The sequence below is a fragment of the Phaethon aethereus genome, assembly GCF_964289735.1.
Source record: "Phaethon aethereus genome assembly, chromosome: 4".
NCBI classification, from domain to species: Eukaryota; Metazoa; Chordata; class Aves; order Phaethontiformes; family Phaethontidae; genus Phaethon; species Phaethon aethereus.
The window spans coordinates 83,067,727-83,089,556 of NC_138578.1; the positions used below are offsets into that span (position 1 = coordinate 83,067,727).

The window sequence follows — 21,830 nt, forward strand, 5'->3', positions numbered from 1 at the left end:
ATGCTTTTCCATGTCAAGGAGAGTCGCTAAATTTTGGGGGGTTTTATATAGTTTTTTATCATCTTGGAGAATTTGGATAGGGGATAAAGTATGTGTAGAAGTCTCGAATTTTTCAGCAAAGTTAAAATCACATGGAGAGAAGGGCAGGGTCAGGAAGCTTGTGGGTTGGGAGCAAGTTGGGGAATGACCCTTCTAAGATAGTCTGGTCTGTTGGATTCTGCACATATATATGAATTTAAATAGAAGTGAAAAAGCAGTCTCAGTATCTATGGGGTCAGCTTTGGTTTTTCTTGTTATCCCTTTTGCACCTGTATGGGAGAAAACCTCTTAGCAGGAGGGAGCTGCAGGAACATGGGCTGGGATACAGAAATGTGGAATTGCACTTTTCTTTGTGTTTTGTCTGTTCTTTAATTATTAGCCAGAAAAGAGTGAAATGTTGGTGCGTTGTTGGACACTAAGCCATTCTCCAGTTGCTCTGCTTTTCGATGTTCAAAATTTGAGAGCCTTCGTTTTAATGCAAGAAATCCAGACCTGCATTATCATAAATGCATTGATGTTTTTCTTTCCCCATGTGAATCAAAGCCTTTGGTTAATAACGAGTTTATTTGAGGGTTACAAAGGAGAAGTGGAAAATGGGACATCTTGTCTGCAAGAGATTAATTTCCTTTTCCATTGTGCATAGCCAATTGGCAGCCAGTGTCAAGCTAGTTCCATCCTAAGCTAATGTTTTCCAGCTGGACGGTATTAGAACCGTGTTTTCAATTAGTATTTTTCCTGGGGTACTTAGAAGTAATAGAAAGTGATTTACCTGCAGGGAAACTATTCATATTATAGTCTGCAGCTAGGCAACACGTAACTAGCTGCTTTGGTTTATTTCCCACTCAACAAACACCCAGTGGATGACAAATCTACCACTAAATTTGCTTAGTTATTACAAAATCCGTTGGCTTTTTTCTGCAGCTTTTTGTGCATTCTGAGGTGATGGCTATCGCAATTTTTTTCTAAGAGTATTTAATGTCTCTGAGTATCTGGGACTCATCCAAGTGTCCGAACTGGTGTTACTGTAATGCAGGCCTTTTTAGGTCGTGTTATCTAATTAATCTAAGCTTTGTAGTCCCCTGCAGTGATTTTGAGAAGAAGCTTTCCTGAAAGAATTTGGAAAGTTTATAATTTTGACATTAATTTCCAGATATCTTGAAGCTGGTAAAGGCACAAAGTTAATGCTTGTAGATTCTTGGGAAAAACACATAAATAGCATAGCAAGGAAACGCTTAGCTTGAGCAAAACACCTACAGGATCAACAAGAAAATTGTTGCATTAGAAAATTTATCCTTAAGTCGGAAAAAAATTGTCTTGGAAGCTTTTAGAGGATTTCAAAATACTCTTGTAAAACGGAGCATTTGCCTAGTCAAGCTGGTCTGCAGAGCAGCCTTTGCTGTGCTGTGTTTAGGGATCCAACATGCGAAGCCTGTACTAAGAGGTGATTATTTTTGTATCTGTGATGGACAGGCTGTTCACATCTATAGTTCCCTAAATGGAGTGAGAGAAGTATTTGGTGAGTAAAATCCTTCTGAAGTTCATTTAGCATGTTCTGTACCTTCATGCCGATGTGCATTTAATTCTGCTGCGTTAAGCGTCTGAGGGCTAAATAGCTTCACTGCAAATCCTTCATCAGACATCAGCTCACCAAGCTGGCTGATTCCTTAAAAATAGCAGAAAAATTGGTGGAAAATAGCATCTCACTCTAGTAATTAGTTTGCTTTGTTATGGAAGAAAGTGCCGTTGAGTGGTTTAAAGACTGCCAGAAGGTCCCATCTGTTCAAGAAGCACAGAGATGAAGTGGTGGGCTGATTTAGGAGTGGGCAAGGGATACCACAGATTTATATTTTCAGTCTATTTGTATTTTGCATCTGAGTGGTGCCCTTGTGAAATTCCTTTTACATTGCAATGAAGTTGCAGCCATCAGTAATGAACAGAGAAGTGAGAAGTTAGAAGTCCTGTGCCACAGGGCGATGGCTTTGATGAAGCTGCATGGGTCCCACCGCGGTGAGGAATGGTTTGAAGTGAAGCATCGTCCAGCTCCAGCACTTCTGCAGGGTCACTTCACCTACATTTTTACGTGTAGCTCTATGTTGGACTGTTTCATGTGAAGAGAGAAGTTAAGAACAACTAAGAGCCAAGGAACTGATCATTTTTAGGGCTGTTATCCTGTTCTGATTGTCACTCTTGGTGACTCATTTCCCTCTTAGTTCACATGTTATTGACCCATTATTAGTCCATCAAATTTGCTGATGGACCATCCTCTGTGACCCCCTCCCAACCCCCTTCACATAAAATGAGCCAGGTTAGCGTAAGCGTGGCGAGCACGAAGTCTCCCACTTTGCCGTGCCACCGAGCTGAGACTGGGGGGTCCTCAGGGAAGCAGGCAGATTTGGAAGGATGGCAGGCTTGGGCTGTGATATATAAAAGTAGTCTTACGTAGAAATGGCCAGGCTGTCGAGATGCGTTGGAGGGGGACAGAGCCAGTTAGGGTTCTTGAAGGGTGGTATAAATAAGCTGAAGAGGAGAGTCATTCATTATCCTCAAAAGGATAATAGTTGGAAGAAGGGGATGAAATTGAGGGGGCGAAACATAAACTGAATCATCTTAATCTGGTGTGGCAGTTGCTGGAGATGGTTCACGTGCAGCCTTCGAGGCCAGAAATGCTGGTTTTATTTCGCCTGACCTGTCTAAGGCAGGCTGCTGGGGCTTGTTAGCTTGCCTTTTGAAATGCAATTTCATTTCTAATGCATTATTTCTGGGGTTTCTAGCATTTGCTGGTTCTAGGAGCTTTTCTCCGCATTAGAGCTGAGGCGTTCAAAGCGTGTCAGGGTGTAGCTGTCTCCTTGTCTTTAGCAAAAGCACTTCCACTCATTAGACTCGGTCCGTGCGCGCGAGCGGACGGCGGGAGCCCTCCCGTTGTGCCGGGGTGACAAGGGACATACAACAAGAAGCGACATCCCGGCTCGTACTTGATATTTGGTGTTAATTCTGCTTATGCTGCCCGCTTTCTGATTCATGGAGGAGTGTGCCTTTGAAGGAGTGCCATGCTAGATGGAGTTGCCAGTGGTAAGAAGGGAGCGGTATCTGGGCAAGCGGAGGTGTGTAAAACGGATTAGCTGCACTAGAACGGCATGTAGCCTGGCTGTGATCCGTGCTGCGAAAGCAACAACAAAAAAACCCGATAAAACCTCCACTTAATGAATTATTTCCAGTTAACTAGTGACAGGTATCTTGTTTTGATTTCTGTTGCAAAATTAGACACCTGGGGGGAAACTTTTGCCACTTCCATAATAGAACATGGAGTATAAATATTTGGAAGGGAGCTATCGTGAGATCGACAGACACAACTGTTAAGCCTGCCTTGTATTTAGGGAATATTTGGCCGATAGTTGAGATTTAACTAGTTTTAAATTTGAAAACTGTAAACTTTTCAGCAGGATGGACCCTGATCTTAGCTGATAATAAGGAATTTGCTGGAGGGGAGGAAGGAGCACGAACCTTCCCACAGGAAAGGGTTTTTCTAAGCTCTTTTTTCCCCTGTGGTGCAAACAAGTGTCTCTTCTGATTGAGGTACTAATAACATCAGCAACTTCTCAGAAACATTATCAGGGACCTATTTGCATTCCTTTCTGCTAAGTAGTTGTTTTGTGTGTCTTGTGTTTGCAGTCTTCATCCAACTGTTCTGTGTCATTGGGGTTTTTTACGTATACTTTTTCACGTGTAAAATGCAGCCAAGTGGTCAAAAAGAACCAGAAAAATCCTGCCTCTTCACTCATACAAAATCAGAATAAATATCCACCGTTGGCCATATATATTTTGCCCAGATTTGCTACCCATGGCCTCCTCCATCCCATCCCCTCCCCGGGGCATCAGCAGGGAATTGAAAAAGAAGGGCGAGTGTTGCCTTACGTGAGTGGCAATGCTCGAAGCCGTGACATGAGATTTTGTCATTTCAGGGTGACTGCTTTTGAAATACAAACTTGCCTAGCAAAATCCTTTCCTCCACCGAGAGCCCGTGTCTGTGTTTTGCTGGACTGACAATGTGCGCTGTAAAATAGAAAGCAGTTGTTAAATGCAGCGGGAGCAAACTGTGCCCCGTGAGGCTGGTTTGCGGCTGTGCTCCCAGTTACTGGTAACTCAGGATGCTCAGAACTGTATTTTCAATTTCAGACTGTTAGCATTCATCTAAGGGATTGAATGTGATTTTTATTTAGTTCCTCACATGTTTTACACCCAGTGTTGGGCTGAGTTGTGAGCAATTCATTCCCCAGCCCCTGTGTCACTTCCCGGGTAGATATCAGGAACAAGGTAAATGTAAATTTTTTATCTAGACTCATTTACTGCAAATTATTGCTGGAAGTTCATTCATCTCTATCTTGGAGGACATACGCATTGCCCTGGGAATATGATTTTTAAAACTTAATACTCTATTTTTTATAGAAAATTGCTTGTAACTTATTTTACAAATGTTCAGTCAGCTTTTAATGGCACAATTTAAATACCTGCAAATGGAATTTGACCCTTTTTCTACAGAGTGAAATCATCTGAAGAAGTGGAATCAAATAATAAAGTTCAACTGTTTCAGTAATGTTCCTCTTCTCTTCCCCCACCGTAAGATTTTTGCTTTATTTTAATTTCCGTACTGGAAATTGAAAACCGTGTAAGAGTTATTTGATCAAACCACAGAAATATGTTTTCTTGTTAAGGAAAAAAAAAATTCTTTACAGTATTTTTTTATACATTTTGGAAAGCAATATGCTGGCAGTGTATTACAGAACCTAAATAAAATTGACGCTGTGTTTTTTAAATTACACAGAATATTTATTGTTCTAGCCATTAGTTTTATGTGACACATTATTAACCTCTAGAATTTGTCGAATATAAGCAGCGTAAATAGAAATAATGAGATGAAATAAAACAGAAATGTTTAGGTTGAACATCACACCATGCAACTTGATTGCGGAGAGCATTTGGCTGTGAAATTGTCTCCCAAGGCAGCTGGTGGTGCGCTCCACACCTGGGTCCCCTAGAAATAGCCCAGCCAAAGTGCTGGAAACGCCCTGTCTGTGTAGAAAATCCTGCTGGAGAAGACGGACTAATTAGATGGCCTAAGAAGTCTCTTACTGCTTTTAATGTCTGTAATTGTTTAAGCGTTACAGATATTAAGTACATACCAAAACTCATAAACAACTGAAATTGCTTGGCTTCTTAGTGCTGGTTTTGGCCAGTAAAGTCATCTATGGAAAATAGCTGAGAACAGATTTCACTGCCCCCGGGAACGATGGGTCTGTGTCACCACTTAGTAAAATGTATTTTCACCCAAAGAAAGGGTCGTCACTGTTTCCAAGCACTGCCTAACACAAAACACGTGATAGTGCTTCCCAGTTAAAAACCGAATGCTGCACTGCCCCTTCCTGAGGGTGCACGTTGCCCAGTAAAGCGTGTTTAAATCTGTGCGCCGGACTGAGAGGTCTTTGCTGGTTTCTTGGTCTTTGTTTGACATCTGCACTATCCTGATTCCCAGTGGTTGGTGTGTTTTTGTTTTTTTTTTTTCTTTCCATATCCATTCATCATAGCTTTGCTGGTGTAGAGGAACAGTCAAAATCCATTGCAGGAGAAAGGTTTGAGCTATCAGCTGCACGAAAATTGTCATCCCAGCGCACTCACACTATTTCTTTGAGGACAAGAAGTAGTTTCAGGGAAGGGTGCTTGATGGGTCAGCCAGTTTGTTCATAGCACAGATGCATCCCGGGCAGAGGAGCATCCCTTCTCTGACCTCCATCCTTGTTGCAACCAGAAGGTGGCCAAATAGTCTTCTGGCTACACATTTCTTACTGCTTCTGTGCCTGTTGGCTGGGTGCAAGCATGCTCTGTGTTCTGTGAGTCAAGGGCACAGCTCCTTCCAGACTGGCTGTTGGATGGCACTTTGGCTCGTATGGAATGACCCACCACCAAAGGTGAGATCCTCTTCTCCTGTTAACTGTGGTCTTTGTCCACCTGCTCCACCAGCTGGGCTCCGCTCTCCCCTCTGTGTCCCGATCCCTGTGTGCGACTCTGCTCTTCAGGCACCGCACAAAGCCGTCATCATGTGCCAAGTGTCTGAGGGATGCACCTTATTTGCATAGATTTGAATAATGTCTACTTTATTGTGCCATTAAGCCTTCAATAAAAAGGAATTGCTTCTATAATTCAACAATGGGTTTATCAAAGCACTCTAAATGAAAAGTCTCTGGCAGAGGCTGGTTTAAACCATCTGATGAAAGGTGTTACAAAGTTTGGAGATCTACATATTTTTTATTGTTTTTTTAAGTGGGCCATTAAAAGACACCTGTCAGACTGAAGCACAAACATTTAGAATGACCTGATCTCTGGTTCCGAAGTCCACTCCAAACTTTCTTGCAGAAAACCAGCTTGGATCTGCAACAAGAGCATTCAGAAACCACGCAGGAGACAGACATGGTGCCGAGGTGGGGAAGTAAATGCTCTGAGGGCTGGAACAGCTCTGCTGGGAGGACAGGCTGGGAGAGCTGGGGGGGCTCAGCCTGGAGTAGAGAAGGCTCCGGGGAGACCTTCCTGCAGCTGCCAGGGCTGAGAGGGGCTGATAAGAAAGATGGGGACAGACTGTTTAGCAGGGCCTGTTGCCATAGGACAAGAGGTGATGGTTTTAGACTGGAAAATGGGAGATTCTGACTAGATCTAAGGAGGAAATTTTTCACCATGAGGGTGATGAAACCCTGGCCCAGGTTGCCCAGAGAGGTGGTCGATGCCCCATCCCTGGAAACATCCCAGGTCAGGCTGGACGGGGCTCTGAGCAACCTGATCCAGTTGAAGATGTCCCTGCTCACTGCAGGAGGTTGGACTAGATGGCCTTTAGACGTCCCTTCCAACCCAAACTATTCTGTGATTCTAAAGGAGAAGTGAGCTCTACTTAGGTCCACACAAAAATTCAACTTAAAGCCAGCCAGCTTCTCTGTAGCTGTTTTGCACCGTGGTGGCACCTACACAGGTCACAAGCAGGCTCACAGCAAGGCCAGCAGTGGGTGAGATCCGCAACCAAGATAGCCATTAGGTCGCTGACTGAGTTACCCATGTGTTTTCCTCCCTGTCTGCAGAATATGGTCCCCGGGCTCCACCGCCGGTTGCTCTCTGTCTGGCAGAGGGCACAGTGTGCCCTTCACTCCCAGCTGACCTCTTGCTTGCATCAGATTCAACATTCCCGTCACTCGGCGTGTGAGTCATTTCATCAGGCTGCGCTTGTCTCTCGGCCTGGCGAGCGCACGCTTGGAGATGAGATGCGGCATGAGTCACAGTTCAAAAAGCAGGTGCCTGAACTGGCGCTGTCAAAAATAAATTTGCAGGACTTGATTCTTTATGCTGGTTTTTGCTGTTATTAACTGCAGTTTGTCTCAGGAAAATGGCTGATTTTGATGGACAATAGACCCTTTTTTTTCCCCTTTTAGATTTAAGAGCAGGATTAGCTGCAGCAAGATCATCTTGTGCTTAGTTCCTTCCAAATTAGCTTGCAACTGCCTGACAAATTTTGGATGCATCATTATAGAAAGTGTACTTCCTTGCTTTGCATGGTTAAGAGAAACAAAGTTCCCCATGTGGTGAAATACTAACAAATTTTTATTAATGCTCAGCTTTTCTGAGCAGCTTGAAAAGGGAAGGAGGGAGGCTGAGAGGTATGTCCTCTGCCCCCAGCTATCTGTGGTACATCAGACAGATTAAAAAATTCGCTGCAGCGTGAGGGCCAGACTCATCCCTGTGAAATAACATGGAATTTTAGGTATTGGCGTGGCCAGGGTCTGCTGTCACTCGCTGGGGGTCAGCACTGGCTGCCTCTTTGGGGCTCTTTTAGCACCAATGACACCTGCGTGGGAGCTCTTCATGATTCAGAGTGGGATCAGAAAAGCAGAGAGGAGGAAGGCGTGTGACTTTGAGGAACAAAATTAAAATCCCATGGAAGCAGAAAGATCATGCCCACATGGACTCGGAGTTTCTGCTGCACACTCAGGGTTCATTAGTTGGAAAGGGCAGCGGAGGAGAAACAGTCCTGCTTGGGGCTGAGAGATGAGCTAAATTACCCTCAAGGTCCCTTCAGCTCTGTGACTGAGAGTTGTATAATGAACTACTACTATTCCTTACCCTTTTATGATGTGCAGGAGAATCAGGGTGGTTTTCATACCATGACAGAGGCTCTCTCAAAGCCTGGAACACCTTTTGGGTCACCCATGGACCAGAGGAGCAGAGGTGCAGAGAGGGACTGTTGGGAGAGCTGGAGAGGGGAGTATTTGTGTTCAGAGAAGAAAGTTGGAGCATTGCTCACTCAGATGAGCCAACGAAGGCCAAGATGTACAGTAGGGTAAAGCCCAGGGAGAGGGTTAAGGCACAGAAGAACTTCAGATGGATGAATAAATTTAGGTGGGAAAGAATTGAGGTTAGAAGAAAGTTTCTGGTGTCAGAGTGGTGAAACCCAGGAGCAGGGAGCTTCTGGAAAGATCTCTCAGAGGTTATGGCACAGGCTAAAAGTGTACCTACTTTTAAAGATATTTATGTGCAGTCACCTGCGTAAGTGAAGGGCTGGTTCGGTGACCGGGAGTATTTTCCAGCCTCTAGTTTCTGCATATTGGCTGGAGCAGGATGAGTGTGCTGCTGAGCACCCCCATGACATTACAACGCATATCAGAGCAGAGCGGCACTGAACAGTTTATGTTGGAGAAGGAACAGAGTTGCAGAAGCATTTTGATTAGAATTGTAGAATCATAAAAAGGTTTGAGTTGGAAAAGATGTTTAAAGGCCATCTAGTCCAACCCCCCTGCAGTGAGCAGGGACATCCCCAACTGGATCACGTTGCTCAGAGCCCCGTCCAACCTGACCTGGGATGTTTCCAGGGATGGGGCATCGACCACCTCTCTGGGCAACCTGGGCCAGGGTTTCACCGCCCTCACTGGGAAAAGTTCCTTCCTTAGATCTAGTCTAGATCTGCCCTCTTTTAGTTTAAAACCATCACCCCTTGTCCTGTCGCTACAGGCCCTGCTAAAAAGCCTGTCCCCATCTCTCTCCTCAGCCCCTCTCAGCCCTGTCAGCTGCAGTAAGGTCTCCCCGGAGCCTTCTCTGCTCCAGGCTGAGCCCCCCCAGCTCTCCCAGCCTGTCCTCCCAGCAGAGCTGTTCCAGCCCTCGGAGCATTTTTGTGGCCATTAATCTGGTAGGAGTTAAAAGGAAATACATTAAAAAGGTGTTAGAAAAGATAATGTCTTCTTGGCTTGTTCAGTTGCTCCTTCATCTTCCTCTTCCCTCCGCTACCTCTTCTCTGCTCGGTCTTTGCTTCTCACTCTGCTCAGTGCTGAGCATGAGTGTGAGCGCTCACTGTAACACCCAAGCACCGTGCTCCAACCTCTGGGATTCAGCAGGACTGTTTTATTAACAGTGGGGTAAGTAAGGTACTTGGCTCTCTCCAAAAGAAAATAAACTTTGTGCTGGGTGCATGCTCCCACTCGCACGCCAGAAGTCCGTGGGCTGTATTTCTGCAGTTGCCTTCTCTGTGCTCTCTCCATTACCTCTGGTAATTGAGTCGCCTGTGGGATATAGCACCAGGCTATGCTTGGCTGCTTTGTGGGAAAAGCATTATTTTGAGTTTGATCCCTTTGTTGGGGGTGGGGAGAAGATGAAGAAATCTGCAGTCATAAACCAGGCAGACGGCAGCTTACATCGTTATAGCCTGTAGAATACATATTTATCTACCTTGCACAGACTAACAAATTGTTGTTGCGATCATTACAGTAAATATGAGATATGAAAACAGTTTTAAGTTTCATTTTGCTTGCTCTCATCTCTTCTTTCTTTTTTATTGAGCAGCAGTAATTTAATAGCATTGTTTGACTCCCGTTCATTTGTTTCAGTGTCTTGCATTGTATTGAGTTTCTGTTGAACATTTAAGTACAGTAGTACAATTTCATGTCTAATGGAAAAACCAATAATTATTTCATTAATACCAGGGTAGAATTTGTCCATACTAAACAAGAATTCAGCACTGAGCATATGAAGTAAAATAGTGTTTCTCAGCTTTTTTTTTTGCTTACGTGGAACAAAAGAAGGTGCTCTCTTGTACCTGTACTCATAGGCATAGGCTTGCATCCTCATCTTACTGTTGTGCCATCCCACAATAATGCTGATCGCGCGTAATCGCGTGTGGGGTCGGGGCCTCGCTCAGGTAAGAACATATTTTAGTTTCTGGGCTCCACTGTTGCATTTTGTCTTTCTAATGACATGTTGAAATTAGCCGTTGGATCATTCAAATAAAATCTTTACAAGAGTATGGTGGGAGGGTGATGCTCGAAGACACTGAGGGTCAACAAGGGCTCCAGTCCCCTGGGAGGAAGCTGGCTGCCCATTATATCTTCATAGTTATCGATTCACATTTTATGTGAAAACTTTATTTCGTGTCCATGCTTGTAATGTAAGTGTGAAATATTCGTATTCAAAGTAAACAGGCTTCAGTAAAGCATGTTAAGTGTAGTCCAACTTAGGATGTGATGGATTACTGAACCCAGAGCCAGAGCCAGGATCACAAACCTGGTCCTCTGCTCTACTGAATCCTCTGCTTTTCAGTTTAAAAAAGGACAGTACAAGCTAGTAGATTTTCTAAAGCACTTCCAGCTCCCAGAGCAACCAGCTGCCTAAGAACATAGTCCAGACCGGTCTAGAAGACCACTGGAAAACACAACCCCTTGGGAAAGAAGAGGAACGAAAGACAAAATGGGGGAACACAGCTTAAAGCAAACAGCAGTGAAATAGAGAGTGGTTTGAGGGTAAATGTTCTTTACTGTGTTAATGCAAACAGTGCTGCGAAGGTGTTACGTGGAGTTAAACTCTGGAAATAGAAGTTGAACTGCCAAATCGCAGCGGTCAGACGTGCCGATAGTTGTGATACACTGCTGATGGGTTCAAAGGGAAAAAAAACAACCTTAATCCTGTTGTTTAGCATAAGCTTCTCCTTTGTTATTGAATTTAGGGATAAATACAAGCCTTGTCCTTGACTGTTTAATAGCTAGTTTTTTATTAAGTAAATGTGGTTTTTTTGCGATGACTAGGGTTTTGATTGTTGCTAACATTGGTTTTAGCTTTGTGAGCTATGTGCTGGCAGTTTTCCAAGCACAGAAACATGGTTCCTGCCCTGAAGCTTGTATGATCTGAAAAAGACGATACTGGGGGAAGAGGGAGGGTGTAACACACTGTATAACATTTGTTTTCTCCTCTTCCTCCCCTCGCTGCAGACTGTACCAAAGCCCATAGCGCTGGAGCCCTGCTTTGGGAACAAAGCAGCCGTTCTCTCGGTATTCGTGAGGTTGCCTCGAGGACTTGGGGGTATACCACCACCAGGACAGTCAGGTGAGGAATATCATTGTCTCCACTGGCTTGGTACTAGCTCTGTGCTCCTTCCCCAACCTTACAGATTCACCTTACAGTTTCAGACTTGAGCCCGCAGTAATTGCTGTACCCACACCGCAACGGAGGATGTGCTCGGGTTATTTTAAGCTAGCTTGCTTGCGTCCTGCTAGCTCCCGACCTGAGGTTTGATTCAATTTCTTGGGTCAGTTGATGGATGCACATTTGATATCGGGATTACACTTTAATTTATGTCGAGGGAAAAAGAGGAATCTGGTAGAGACAGGTTCACAGTAGTTACTTATGAAAGCAACTGGTCTCCCAGCCTATCCCCTCCATTCCCAGCTCCATTCATAAAGAGACATCAAGGCCTTTCAAAGCATCCGTGCCCTCCTCTTAGCAGCTCTGGACACAGCAGTTTTCTCCATACAGCTTAAGGTTTCTTTGCTCCCAGCCCCTCGTCACTTAAATCTGCACGCAGGGCACCAAGACGTATCTCCTGGGCAGTTTGTGATTTAACTGGGGTGTCTCCAGTGAGCACGGTGAAGTGGAGGATTAATAAAAGAGTATTGGCTGGGTTTGAGATGGGGTGGTTTGGCTGTGAGCTGCATTGAACTAAATCCCAGATGGCCAATCTGTGGCTTTGCTGGGACGAGGTTGCAGAGGTGACGGGTGTCCGGGAAGCGTAGTGAAACCTCCACGCACACGTGCTTTCAGGATTTGTTCTAGCACATTTACTGGTGCAGAGAAAGGCACCTCCCTTCAATATTACAGGTTTCACGTCTGTTAATACCCACATTTTTTATTGCCAGCTTTTTCTGCTGCAGTTGCTTTCAATAAAACATGCAGTATTTAAAAGCTTATTTCAGAATAGCTGCTAGAGTTTAATCTCTTAAGCCAAAATGCTTTTCTAATTTGCTTTTTTAAGAACTCAAAAAATGATATTCATTTTGTAGCTTGGAGGGTTTTACTCAGCCATGGCGGAAGGATTTGTTTCTGCGACTACTTCATTCCGTGACTGTTTTGTTTTGTTGCCTCAGGTCTTGCGGTGGCCAGTGCACTGGTGGACATTTCGCAACAGATGCCAATCGCCTACAAAGAGAAATCGGGTGCAATACGAAATCGGAAACATCAGCCCCCTGCACAGCCAGGGACCTGTATTTGATGCATGGACATCAGAAACTGTATAGGGTTTTAAACAAAACGGAAAAGTAATACCGAGGAGGAGAAAGATTTCCAAGTTGTGTCACGAGAGACTAGAAGCACTCAGAAAAAAACAACTTCCTTGAACCCAACTTTTTCTCTCATCTACGTGATAGTTGGCTTTATTTGACAACTGCTCCACTTAAGTTTTACTGACACGTGGCTTCAGATTGTTCCTTTGTTTCCTTCAAGTTTAAAGTAAAATAATTTTATTGCAGGTCCAGTAACATCCGGTCGCCGCCTTTCATGGTCAGTGTAAATAGAACAGTAGTCCAATATGAATGACACTCAGGTTTATACATGGAAAGTGCTTTGTAGTTCATGTATTTATCAAACTGTACAAAAAGAAAAAGATGCAGTGTTTACAGGTGTCAGCTCTCAACACATAAACACTACTATTAATCTTCAAAGCATCTTCATCCTTTGTTTTCATTTAATATTGTATGTTTATTCCCTCATTATTTAAGTGGAACCCTCTTCCAGATACAGCGTTTTTGTAGTCGGCGTGGTCCAGAACACCAAGAACGCAAAAGCTGGGACGGTTTAAAGGTTGATGTCGTGTGTTGCTCAGACTACATGCAATACCTGGAGAAGTTGAATGTTGCTTTTGAAGGACTCTGTGTTTACATAGTCTTAACCTGCTTGGAGTACACCACACACAAGTGCCTAGACTTGAACAGATCTAGGGAGCGAGGAGACTGCCACACACATTTCTTCTTAACATAATTATTTTATGTTAAGAATTTTATGTTAAGAATTTATGTAATTTATGTTAAGAATTATTTTGTTTTACACACATACATATAGTCACCTAAGGCAATCTGTGTTCTTTGTAATATAGCACGAGCAGTCAGGGGAAGATGGCATTTTCCTGACCAACAAACTACTCAACCAAATGGAAATATCTGGAGGGAAGGTAGTTTCAGTATCTCATCAGAAAACTCCTGGTTTCACCAGCGCTTTTCATAGAAGCAGTTTGTGTTCCGGGTCAGATACATTATATTTCTTCTGATTTTCTCTGCCTCTTTGGCGTCTTTCCCTCCCTCTTCCCTCCTGCCATTCTTCTGGCTCAGAGCTGACCTGTTCTGGGGCTCAGATGCCTCACTCCTCAGCAGTAAAATTTGCTCCTTACAGGGTGTAAAAAGCAACACTCCGGGTGCCAGATCATTTGAGGATGAAGTAAAAAAGAACTTTAAATAAAAAGCAAGCAGAGCAGCTTCGTTTGGTTACAGGTTTGAGTTCTACATGATCAGTTCCTGATATTTCCCGTGGGGGTTGAACTCTCTTAGCTGTTGAAGAAGGTGGCTTGGTGGTGAAAGGAAGGGGCGTGCAAACAGCAAAGAGAAGGCTTGGCTTTTGGGGGATGTATCGAACCATCTGAAATACTCTGACTGGTTAGGATTGTATTTTGAGGTTCAAGGTTGGACTTAACCCACCAGCCTGTGCACGCTGGTGGCCAAGGTCTCCCTTGATTCTGGAATGTGGTGCAGTGCCGGGGCCACGTGAAGTTGTGATGTTGAAGCTGGTAGGAAGATGTTACATGAAGGTGCCAAACGAGGCGTGTAATTGTTGTTTAATCACAGTTAAGTGCGGTTTCATTCAGATCGCTGAGTCGCTGGTTTCTGATGGGGACATCTAGGATTTATGAAATGGAGAAGTAACAAATCGAGGGGAGTGAAGGAAAGTGTTCTTGAATCTTCTGGCCAGGTAGCACCCTTTTCCAAAATGAAACCCAAGTAACTGCATCTTTTTTTGTGTGCGTGTTTTGGTGATTGATCACGTATCAGCCAGTCCTTTTTGTTGTTTGGGATTTTTTTAACCACGTATTTTGAAGAAGCTTTTTGGAGCACAGCAGCATCGCCATAAAGATGTGAATTGCTGTGCGTGTCCGGACAGCAGTGATGGGGGACAGCCTGCTGGTTTAAAGACCGTGGTGGATTAGAATTCTCATTTAATGTGTCATTTAACAAATACAACAGGACTGCAGAAAAAATATTGTGGAAAAAATGCATTTTATATATATACGTGTGCGTGTGTGTGTATATATAATGCATCTGTTTCTAAACTAGAAGTTTAAATGCCCTCTGGGGGAAAGAAATTATGGGAGGGAAAGGGGTGAGCTTTGTCTTTTAGAATGAAGGGTTTTAGGCAATTTAAGTTTTAACTTATACACAGATTACCTCAGACAGATTCATCTCCTTGAAAATATTTTCTAACTTCCTATGTGTATAGAGCTAACCTGAACTAGAGAAATAATACTGGACTAAAATGCCTCCCCTGTTATTACTTTACATGTTTTCAGTCGTGATGCATATCCTCACGTTCAGAGATGTCATCTTCTTGCTTCTCCGGCACTTTTTTCGGGAGGAAAATTGCCAACCAAACTGAGAAGGCTCTTGTGCTTAGGTCTCCATATTCAGGGCAGCACGTAAGCAGGTGCTTAAAGTTGTTGCTTAGGTTTTCCTGAACAGCAGCAGCTTTCAGAACAATAGGCCTGGAGGGGTGTTACATTTTTACATTTACAAAAAGACATGAATGTGTTTGGTTGGGTTTTTTTTCCCCCGGAGAGGTGGGTTATCTGGTCTCAGAAGCTTACGGTGGAGCGTGCACGGGAGCATAGCCACAAGTTAGGTGTCAGATATTGAAAGACGAGCCAAAATGATCAAACTTTTGAGATCTAGCAGAACCAAAAAAATGTAAATAGAGGAATCAGACTTATTTATATAAATAAAATGGAACAGCTCCTTTAGGATGTAGCTCTGCTCTGCGTCTTACCTCCATACTGATGAGGGAAAAAGAGAACTCTCATACATATATCTGCTGCAAACGGTTTCGTCCCGGCTTAAAGGTAAAATAGAGACAAAGGTGGGGGTGGATGGGGGGAGGAAGAACTGCTGGTGGTTTATCACCAGGCCAATATCAAAAGTGAAGGATTTGGGCGGTTATTTCTTTTGGGGGGTGGGGAGGGAAGAGCAACCTTATTTCATGGGAGAATCTGTAAATAAATGAAAAATAACACACGGATTTTGCACTTGTACATAAACTATACAGTAGCGTGCAGAACATGGAAAGATTTAAAGTGTATATAAACCAGAAAAAATATTGAATGTATTTTTGATGCATTTTAAATGATGTATGAGTTTTGTCTTAATAACTTCTTCATATGATGAGTATTAGATAACTTTCCAGAGCTTTAAAGAAAGATCAAATTATATTCGTGATATCTTGCAGTATAAAACAGGGAGGCATAACTTGACTTTTATGTATTCAAATGCATTTCACTTAAACGTATAAGCGAAGTAAAATAACGGCTCTTCCATTTCAAAGGGGAAAAAAACCAACACTTGAAGACAGGTAATAAATGTACTTAAAGTAGTCATTACTTGGAGGATTAAGTCAGCAGTTTAAGCCTCTACCATTAAGACTGTGACAGTGATTTCCATTCAAAATCACTATTTTCAAGCGTTTTTAACTGGCTGGAATTCAGCATTCAGGTCTCAACCCTCAGAACATTTTTATTCTTTGAGAGTAGCCTGTAAAAAAACACTAATAAAAATCAGAAATGTTGTCACCCTTTTATTCTAGAAAGCAACAGTGCCATTGGATCTCCAAATAACGTACATTTTTTTGCTTCACCGTTTTCCATTCTTTTTAGCCCAGAATTTTCTCTGGACTGTCGTAGCATGAGTGACAGGAGGCCCTGCCAGGGTATGAGTCGATATGTTGAGCACAAGAAGATTCATGGGATGCAACTTTTGAGTTACTGCCACTCTCCCTGGCTTAAAACGCGCTGTATTGGAATTGCAAAATAAAGCTATACAGGATGGGGTAATGCCTGTTATTAGTATAAAGTCATAGTATAGAATTTACCAAAATTGGTGTGGTACCATGAAAACGTGACAGCCCCCGTTGGCAGATCCATGCTTCCTTAGGGGGAGTTTGTATACTAAATATTGCTCAGAAACATCATTTTCTCTGCGGTAAACGATTACCAAAATACATAGTCACTGGGTTTATAGCATGGTTTTAAAATGGCAGCTCAGCTTGCTTGGCCCTAAATGAGCTGAAACGAGCTTTTGATGAAATATCCTCGCTCAAGAGGCTGAAATAAAACCTCAGGCGTTTCCCGTAGCCCAGGGAAAGTCCGGTGCCGCTGGGAGGAGGCCGGTTCTCCATCCTTAACTGCTCCCCGTGTTCGCAGCTGCTGCTGCGTTTCCGCGGGACCCCGAGGTGGGTACAGAGCACCAGCTGCGTCTCTGCACCCGGAAAACCCTTTTCCCTGCAAACGGGGATTTGCCGGCACCGAGGGACAGCAAAGAACCGACCCTGCGCGCCGGGAGCGCCTTTTCATCTCGTCCGTCCCGCTCCCAGTAAGCTGCGGGCGTCTCTCCTCTCCCCAGTTTCCTTTTCATCTCCGTTTGGGAATACTCCAGGGGAAGGGGAGGGAGCAGGGTCGGGTTTTCGGAGCCTCCCGCGCCGAGCTGCAAGAGCAGGTTGGGAGAGGGAGTTGTGCCCGACCTAAACGGGAAGGTGCCCACGCCAGCGCTCGGGGCGCGGGAGCAAGGGCAAGGGAGGGGTAGGTGTGCGTTTCTCGTGTTCGGACGTGGTGTTGGCAATTGCAGTCAAACCCGTGCTGCTTCTGTTGAGAGCTGCTTAAATTAGATGACTTTCTCATGCTAGAATACTACGAGAATGTGTACGCGCTGGTTTTTTCTGCTTCTGCATCACGGCAGGTTTTGTTCTGTTTATTACTTTATTCTAACACTACACGTGGACTGTTTTTGTGCGTCTTCCAGGTACAATAGTTCTTTAGACATTTCCTCTACATTTCTCATTGACTTCACAAACCTCACCAGAAGAAAGAAGGGAAAAAAAAAAAAAATAGTGGAGGAGTGTAACATAGGTCAGTCCATTATTATTTTTTTTAAAAAAAAACAAAAAGAAAATAAAAAGAGAGTTTTATATTAATCTGAAATTTGTGCACAAAAATGTTCTTTACACTAGGATCCTTGAATTAATTGTGTTCTGGATTTTTTTTCTTTGTTCTGTAATTATTTACAATTCTTACCTGTGTTCAGACTTGAGCTTAGTTTGTTAATATGTATAATTTAGCATTTATTGCATTCATATGTAAATATGAGCAAGTATTGTAAACTATTTCATTGCTGGGGATTGTGGGTGTTATACATACACACATTTAGGACTGCAGTTTTTGGTATAATTTTTTGTATTGTAAAATAACAGCTAATTTAAAGCAGGAACGAGAAAATTATTAGATCTGTGCATTTTAAGTACAAATGTGAAGTACATGTATATAAATAAAATAAATAATGCAAATCTTTCCTCTGAAATAAAAAGTAGATGATCTGGTTAAAATTTTTTTCCCTTGCTTTTTCTTCTTCCTTTTTTCCCCTCTTAAAATAAGGGGAAGAAAGAACTCAAGATGTTTTTAAAGACTCCCGGCTGGGGTGAGGGTGAGTTTCTCCCACGGTGGTGGTGGATCTCAAGGTGCTCGTGTCTCCCTGAGCGGGCTGCGTTCACCCTGTGCCGGGTACCAAATTTGGGAGGAGGAAAAAGAAGACGTGTCCTCCACCAAAGCACACCGCCTTACCGTCCCCCAAAGCCATCATCCCCTCCTACACCTTCCCTGTGGTCTCTTGGGGAAGATATAGGTCCCTTAGGGAAGCGCTTGGTCCCTGATCTCCACGGCTGTCTCTGAAGGGTGGCGGAAGGGAGGAGCATCCTAAAGAGGTGTCAAAGTCTTCATTGTAGAGAAGAAGGAGCTCGTCCTCCATGCAGGTCATCTGGGATGGTCGGGACTGGAGAGGGAATTTATTTGCTCCAACCTCCTCAGCTCTGGGGTCATGAGTCCTTGCTGTCCCTGGTCCTTGTCTGGTTTCGCACCTGTATCACTGTCCCAAAGCTCAGGGCTTCTACATTCAGGGTTTAAATAAGCCCAACAGGAACAGAAAATCTCAGCCCCTTCCCTCTCTTCCTCTCGCTACTGATTTTCCCACTAAACCCCTCCTTCCTGTGAATCCGAAGAGAAAAATCTGACATCCCTGGAGACCGTATCGCCAAAGAGTTTTGCTAATGATTGTGCAACCTTATGAAGTGTTGGTGCCAGCTGGTGTTTCAGGTGCACACAAAAGCTAGGAGAGCAGAGCTGGAGGTGACCTCTCATCTCCCACCCCTTGGAAGCCCGCGTGCAGCACGCCCCGGCATCCAGGAACGGATTCCTGCCGAGACGCAATCCGTTGTTCTCCATTTATTTTTATGTCGCTCTTCAGCTTTGAAATTAAGCACTGCTGAGATGAAGCAGAGTCAAACCTGACATTTATGAGCCATGAAGGTTTCAGTCACCGCCGTCTCCTAAGACCGTTGTGCTACTTCATCCCATGGCATTAAACTGGGATGCAGAAGCCCTATTCTCAGAAACTGCTGCTGAGCTGAGCGGAGCATGCCAGTCTGAAAGCACAGCGTGGTCTGTCCAGACTTGAAATGAAGTGGGCAGGGGGTAGCGGTTTTAAAGCTAGTTTAAGCTCATTTTGGACAGCAGGATAAAACGTAGAGGTACAGGGACATATTTCATCCCTGCTCTGATTTTTCTTCTTGTGTTGTAGCAAAGAAAAGAGGTTTGCAGGAAAGGAATGGAAGAGACCGTGGAGGCTCTCCATGGCTCTGCATATGTCCAGGACGATGCGCTTTGCTCTCACCTATCATTAGCGCACGCAGCTGGGTAAGGAGCCAGAAATGTATTTATTTGCCACACAGCTTTTCTTTCCACAGGACTTAAAGAACGATCATCTGCAGAATGATGGGAGGCAATTTGCTTCTACAAATGCTTCTACAAATACATTAACCACAAAAAGAGAGGCAAGGAGAATCTCCATCCCTTACTGGATATGGCGGGGAACGTTGTCTCCAAGGACGAGGACAAGGCTGAGGTACTTAATGGCTTCTTTGCCTCAGTCTTTAATAGCCAGTCCAGGTATCCGCAGGGTATTCAGCCCCCTGAGCTGGAAGATGGGGATGGAGAGCACAATAACCCGCCCATAATCCAGGAGGAAGCAGTTAAGGACATGTTAAACCACCTGGACACCCACAAGTCTATGGGGCCTGATGGGATCCACCCGAGAGTACTGAGAGAACTGGCGGAGGAGCTTGCCAAGCCACTCTCCATCATTTATCAGCAGTCCTGGTTACCAGGGGAGGTCCCAGAAGACTGGAGGCTTGCCAATGTGACGCCCGTCTACAAGAAAGGCCGGAAGGAGGATCCTGGGAACTACAGGCCTGTCAGCCTGACCTCTGTAGCGGGGAAGATTATGGAGTGGTTGAGAGTGCTCACAGGGCATCTGTAGGACAATCAAGGGATCAGGCCCAGCCAGCATGGATTCATGAAAGGCAGGTCCTGCTTGACCAACCTGATCTCCTTCTATGACCAGGTGACCCGCCTAGTGGATGAGGGAAAGGCTGTGGACGTTGTCTACCTGGACTTTAGTAAAGCCTTTGACACCGTTTCCTGCAGCATTCTCCTGGAGAAACTGGCGGCTCGTGGCTTAGACAGGTTTACTCTTCGCTGGGTGAGGAACTGGCTGGATGGCCGAGCCCAGAGAGTTGTGGAGAACGGCGTTAAATCCGGCTGGCGGCCGGTCACAAGCGGTGTTCCCCAGGGCTCGGTTCTGGGGCCGGTCTTGTTCAATATCTTTATTGACGATCTGGATGAGGGGATCGAGTGCTCCCTCAGTAAGTTTGCAGATGACACCAAGCTGGGTGGGAGTGTTGATCTGCTGGAGGGCAGGAGGGCTCTGCAGAGGGATCTGGACAGGCTGGATCGATGGACAGAGGCCAACTGTATGAGGTTTAATAAGGCCAAGTGCGGGGTCCTGCACTTTGGCCACAACAACCCCATGCAACGCTACAGGCTTGGGGAGGAGTAGCTGGAGAGCTGCCCGGCAGAAAGGGACCTGGGGGTGCTGGTTGACAGCCGGCTGAACATGAGCCAGCAGTGTGCCCAGGTGGCCAAGAAGGCCAACAGCGCCCTGGCCTGTATCAGGAATAGTGTGGCCAGCAGGAGCAGGGCAGGGATCGTGCCCCTGTACTGGCCACTGGTGAGGTCACACCTCAAGTCCTGTGTTCAGTGTTGGGCCCCTCACACCAAGAAGGACGTTGAGGTGCTGGAGCGTGTCCAGAGAAGGGCAACGGAGCTGGTGAGGGGTCTGGAGCACAAGTCTTATGAGGAGCGGCTGAGGGAACTGGGGTTGTTTAGTCTGGAGAAGAGGAGGCTGAGGGGAGCCCTCATCACTCTCTACAACTACCTGAAAGGGGGTTGTGGTGAGGTGGGTGTCGGTCTCTTCTCCCAAGTAGCCAGCAATAGAATGAGAGGAAATGGCCTCAAGTTGCACCAGGGGAGGTTTAGATTGGATATTAGGAAAAATTTCTTCACCGAGAGGGTGGTCAGGCATTGGAACAGGCTGCCCAGGGAGGTGGTGGAGTCGCCATCTCTGGAAGTGTTCAAAAAATGTGTGGATGTGGCACTTTGGGACATGGTTTATGGGGCATGGTGGTGTTGGGTTGATGTTTGCACTTGATGATTTTGAAGATCCTTTCCAACCTTAGTGATTCTGTGAATCTGTGAATTTTAAGACCTTTTACAAAGCAACCTATTTAGCTCAACCACCCTACAGAAAGCCTGCACTGGAGGTTGGGTGGTGTTTCTCCTTGCACAAGTAAAAGATGGGGTTTGGGACAACTCTTAGATGGGTTAATGTACCAGCTTCGCGTGGCAAGGGTTCGGTGTCGGGGGCTCGGAGGGGGCTGCTGTGAGCAGCTGCCAGAAGCTTCCCCTGTGTCCCACAGAGCCGGTGCCGGCCGGCGCCAAGATGGACCCGCCGCTGGCCAAGGCCCAGCCCGTCAGCGACAGCGGCAGCGCCTCGGGGGGACGGAGTGAGGAAGGGGAAAACTTCTGTGCGGCTGCAGCCGGAGAGAGGAGTGAGGCTGTGAGAGGAGCAGCCCCGCAGCCCCCGGCCCAGAGCAGGGCGGGCAGGAGGGCTCCGGGCGCCGGGGCAGAGGGTCCCCGGCAGCCCCCGGGGAAGCCCCCGGGGAGGCCGGCTGTGCCCCTGCGGCCATGGAGCTCCACAGGGAGCAGATCTGCACCCGCACCCGGGGAGGGCCCCACGCCGGAGCAGGGGGATGCC

At 45.3% G+C, this 21,830-nt stretch overlaps 1 protein-coding gene across 1 annotated transcript in view; it reads left to right on the forward strand.

The window, feature by feature from the left end:
- The window catches only part of ATRN (attractin), a gene marked incomplete at its 3' end in the record, with an annotated part of 160,098 nt that extends 147,503 nt beyond the window's left edge, over positions 1 to 12,595 (forward strand). The window contains exons 28-29 of the mRNA XM_081999765.1: positions 11,319 to 11,433; positions 12,471 to 12,595. Coding sequence (XP_081855891.1) covers positions 11,319 to 11,433; positions 12,471 to 12,595 — 240 coding nt within the window. The remainder of the gene's footprint in view (positions 1 to 11,318; positions 11,434 to 12,470) is intronic.
- Positions 12,596 to 21,830: the final 9,235 nt, after the last annotated feature.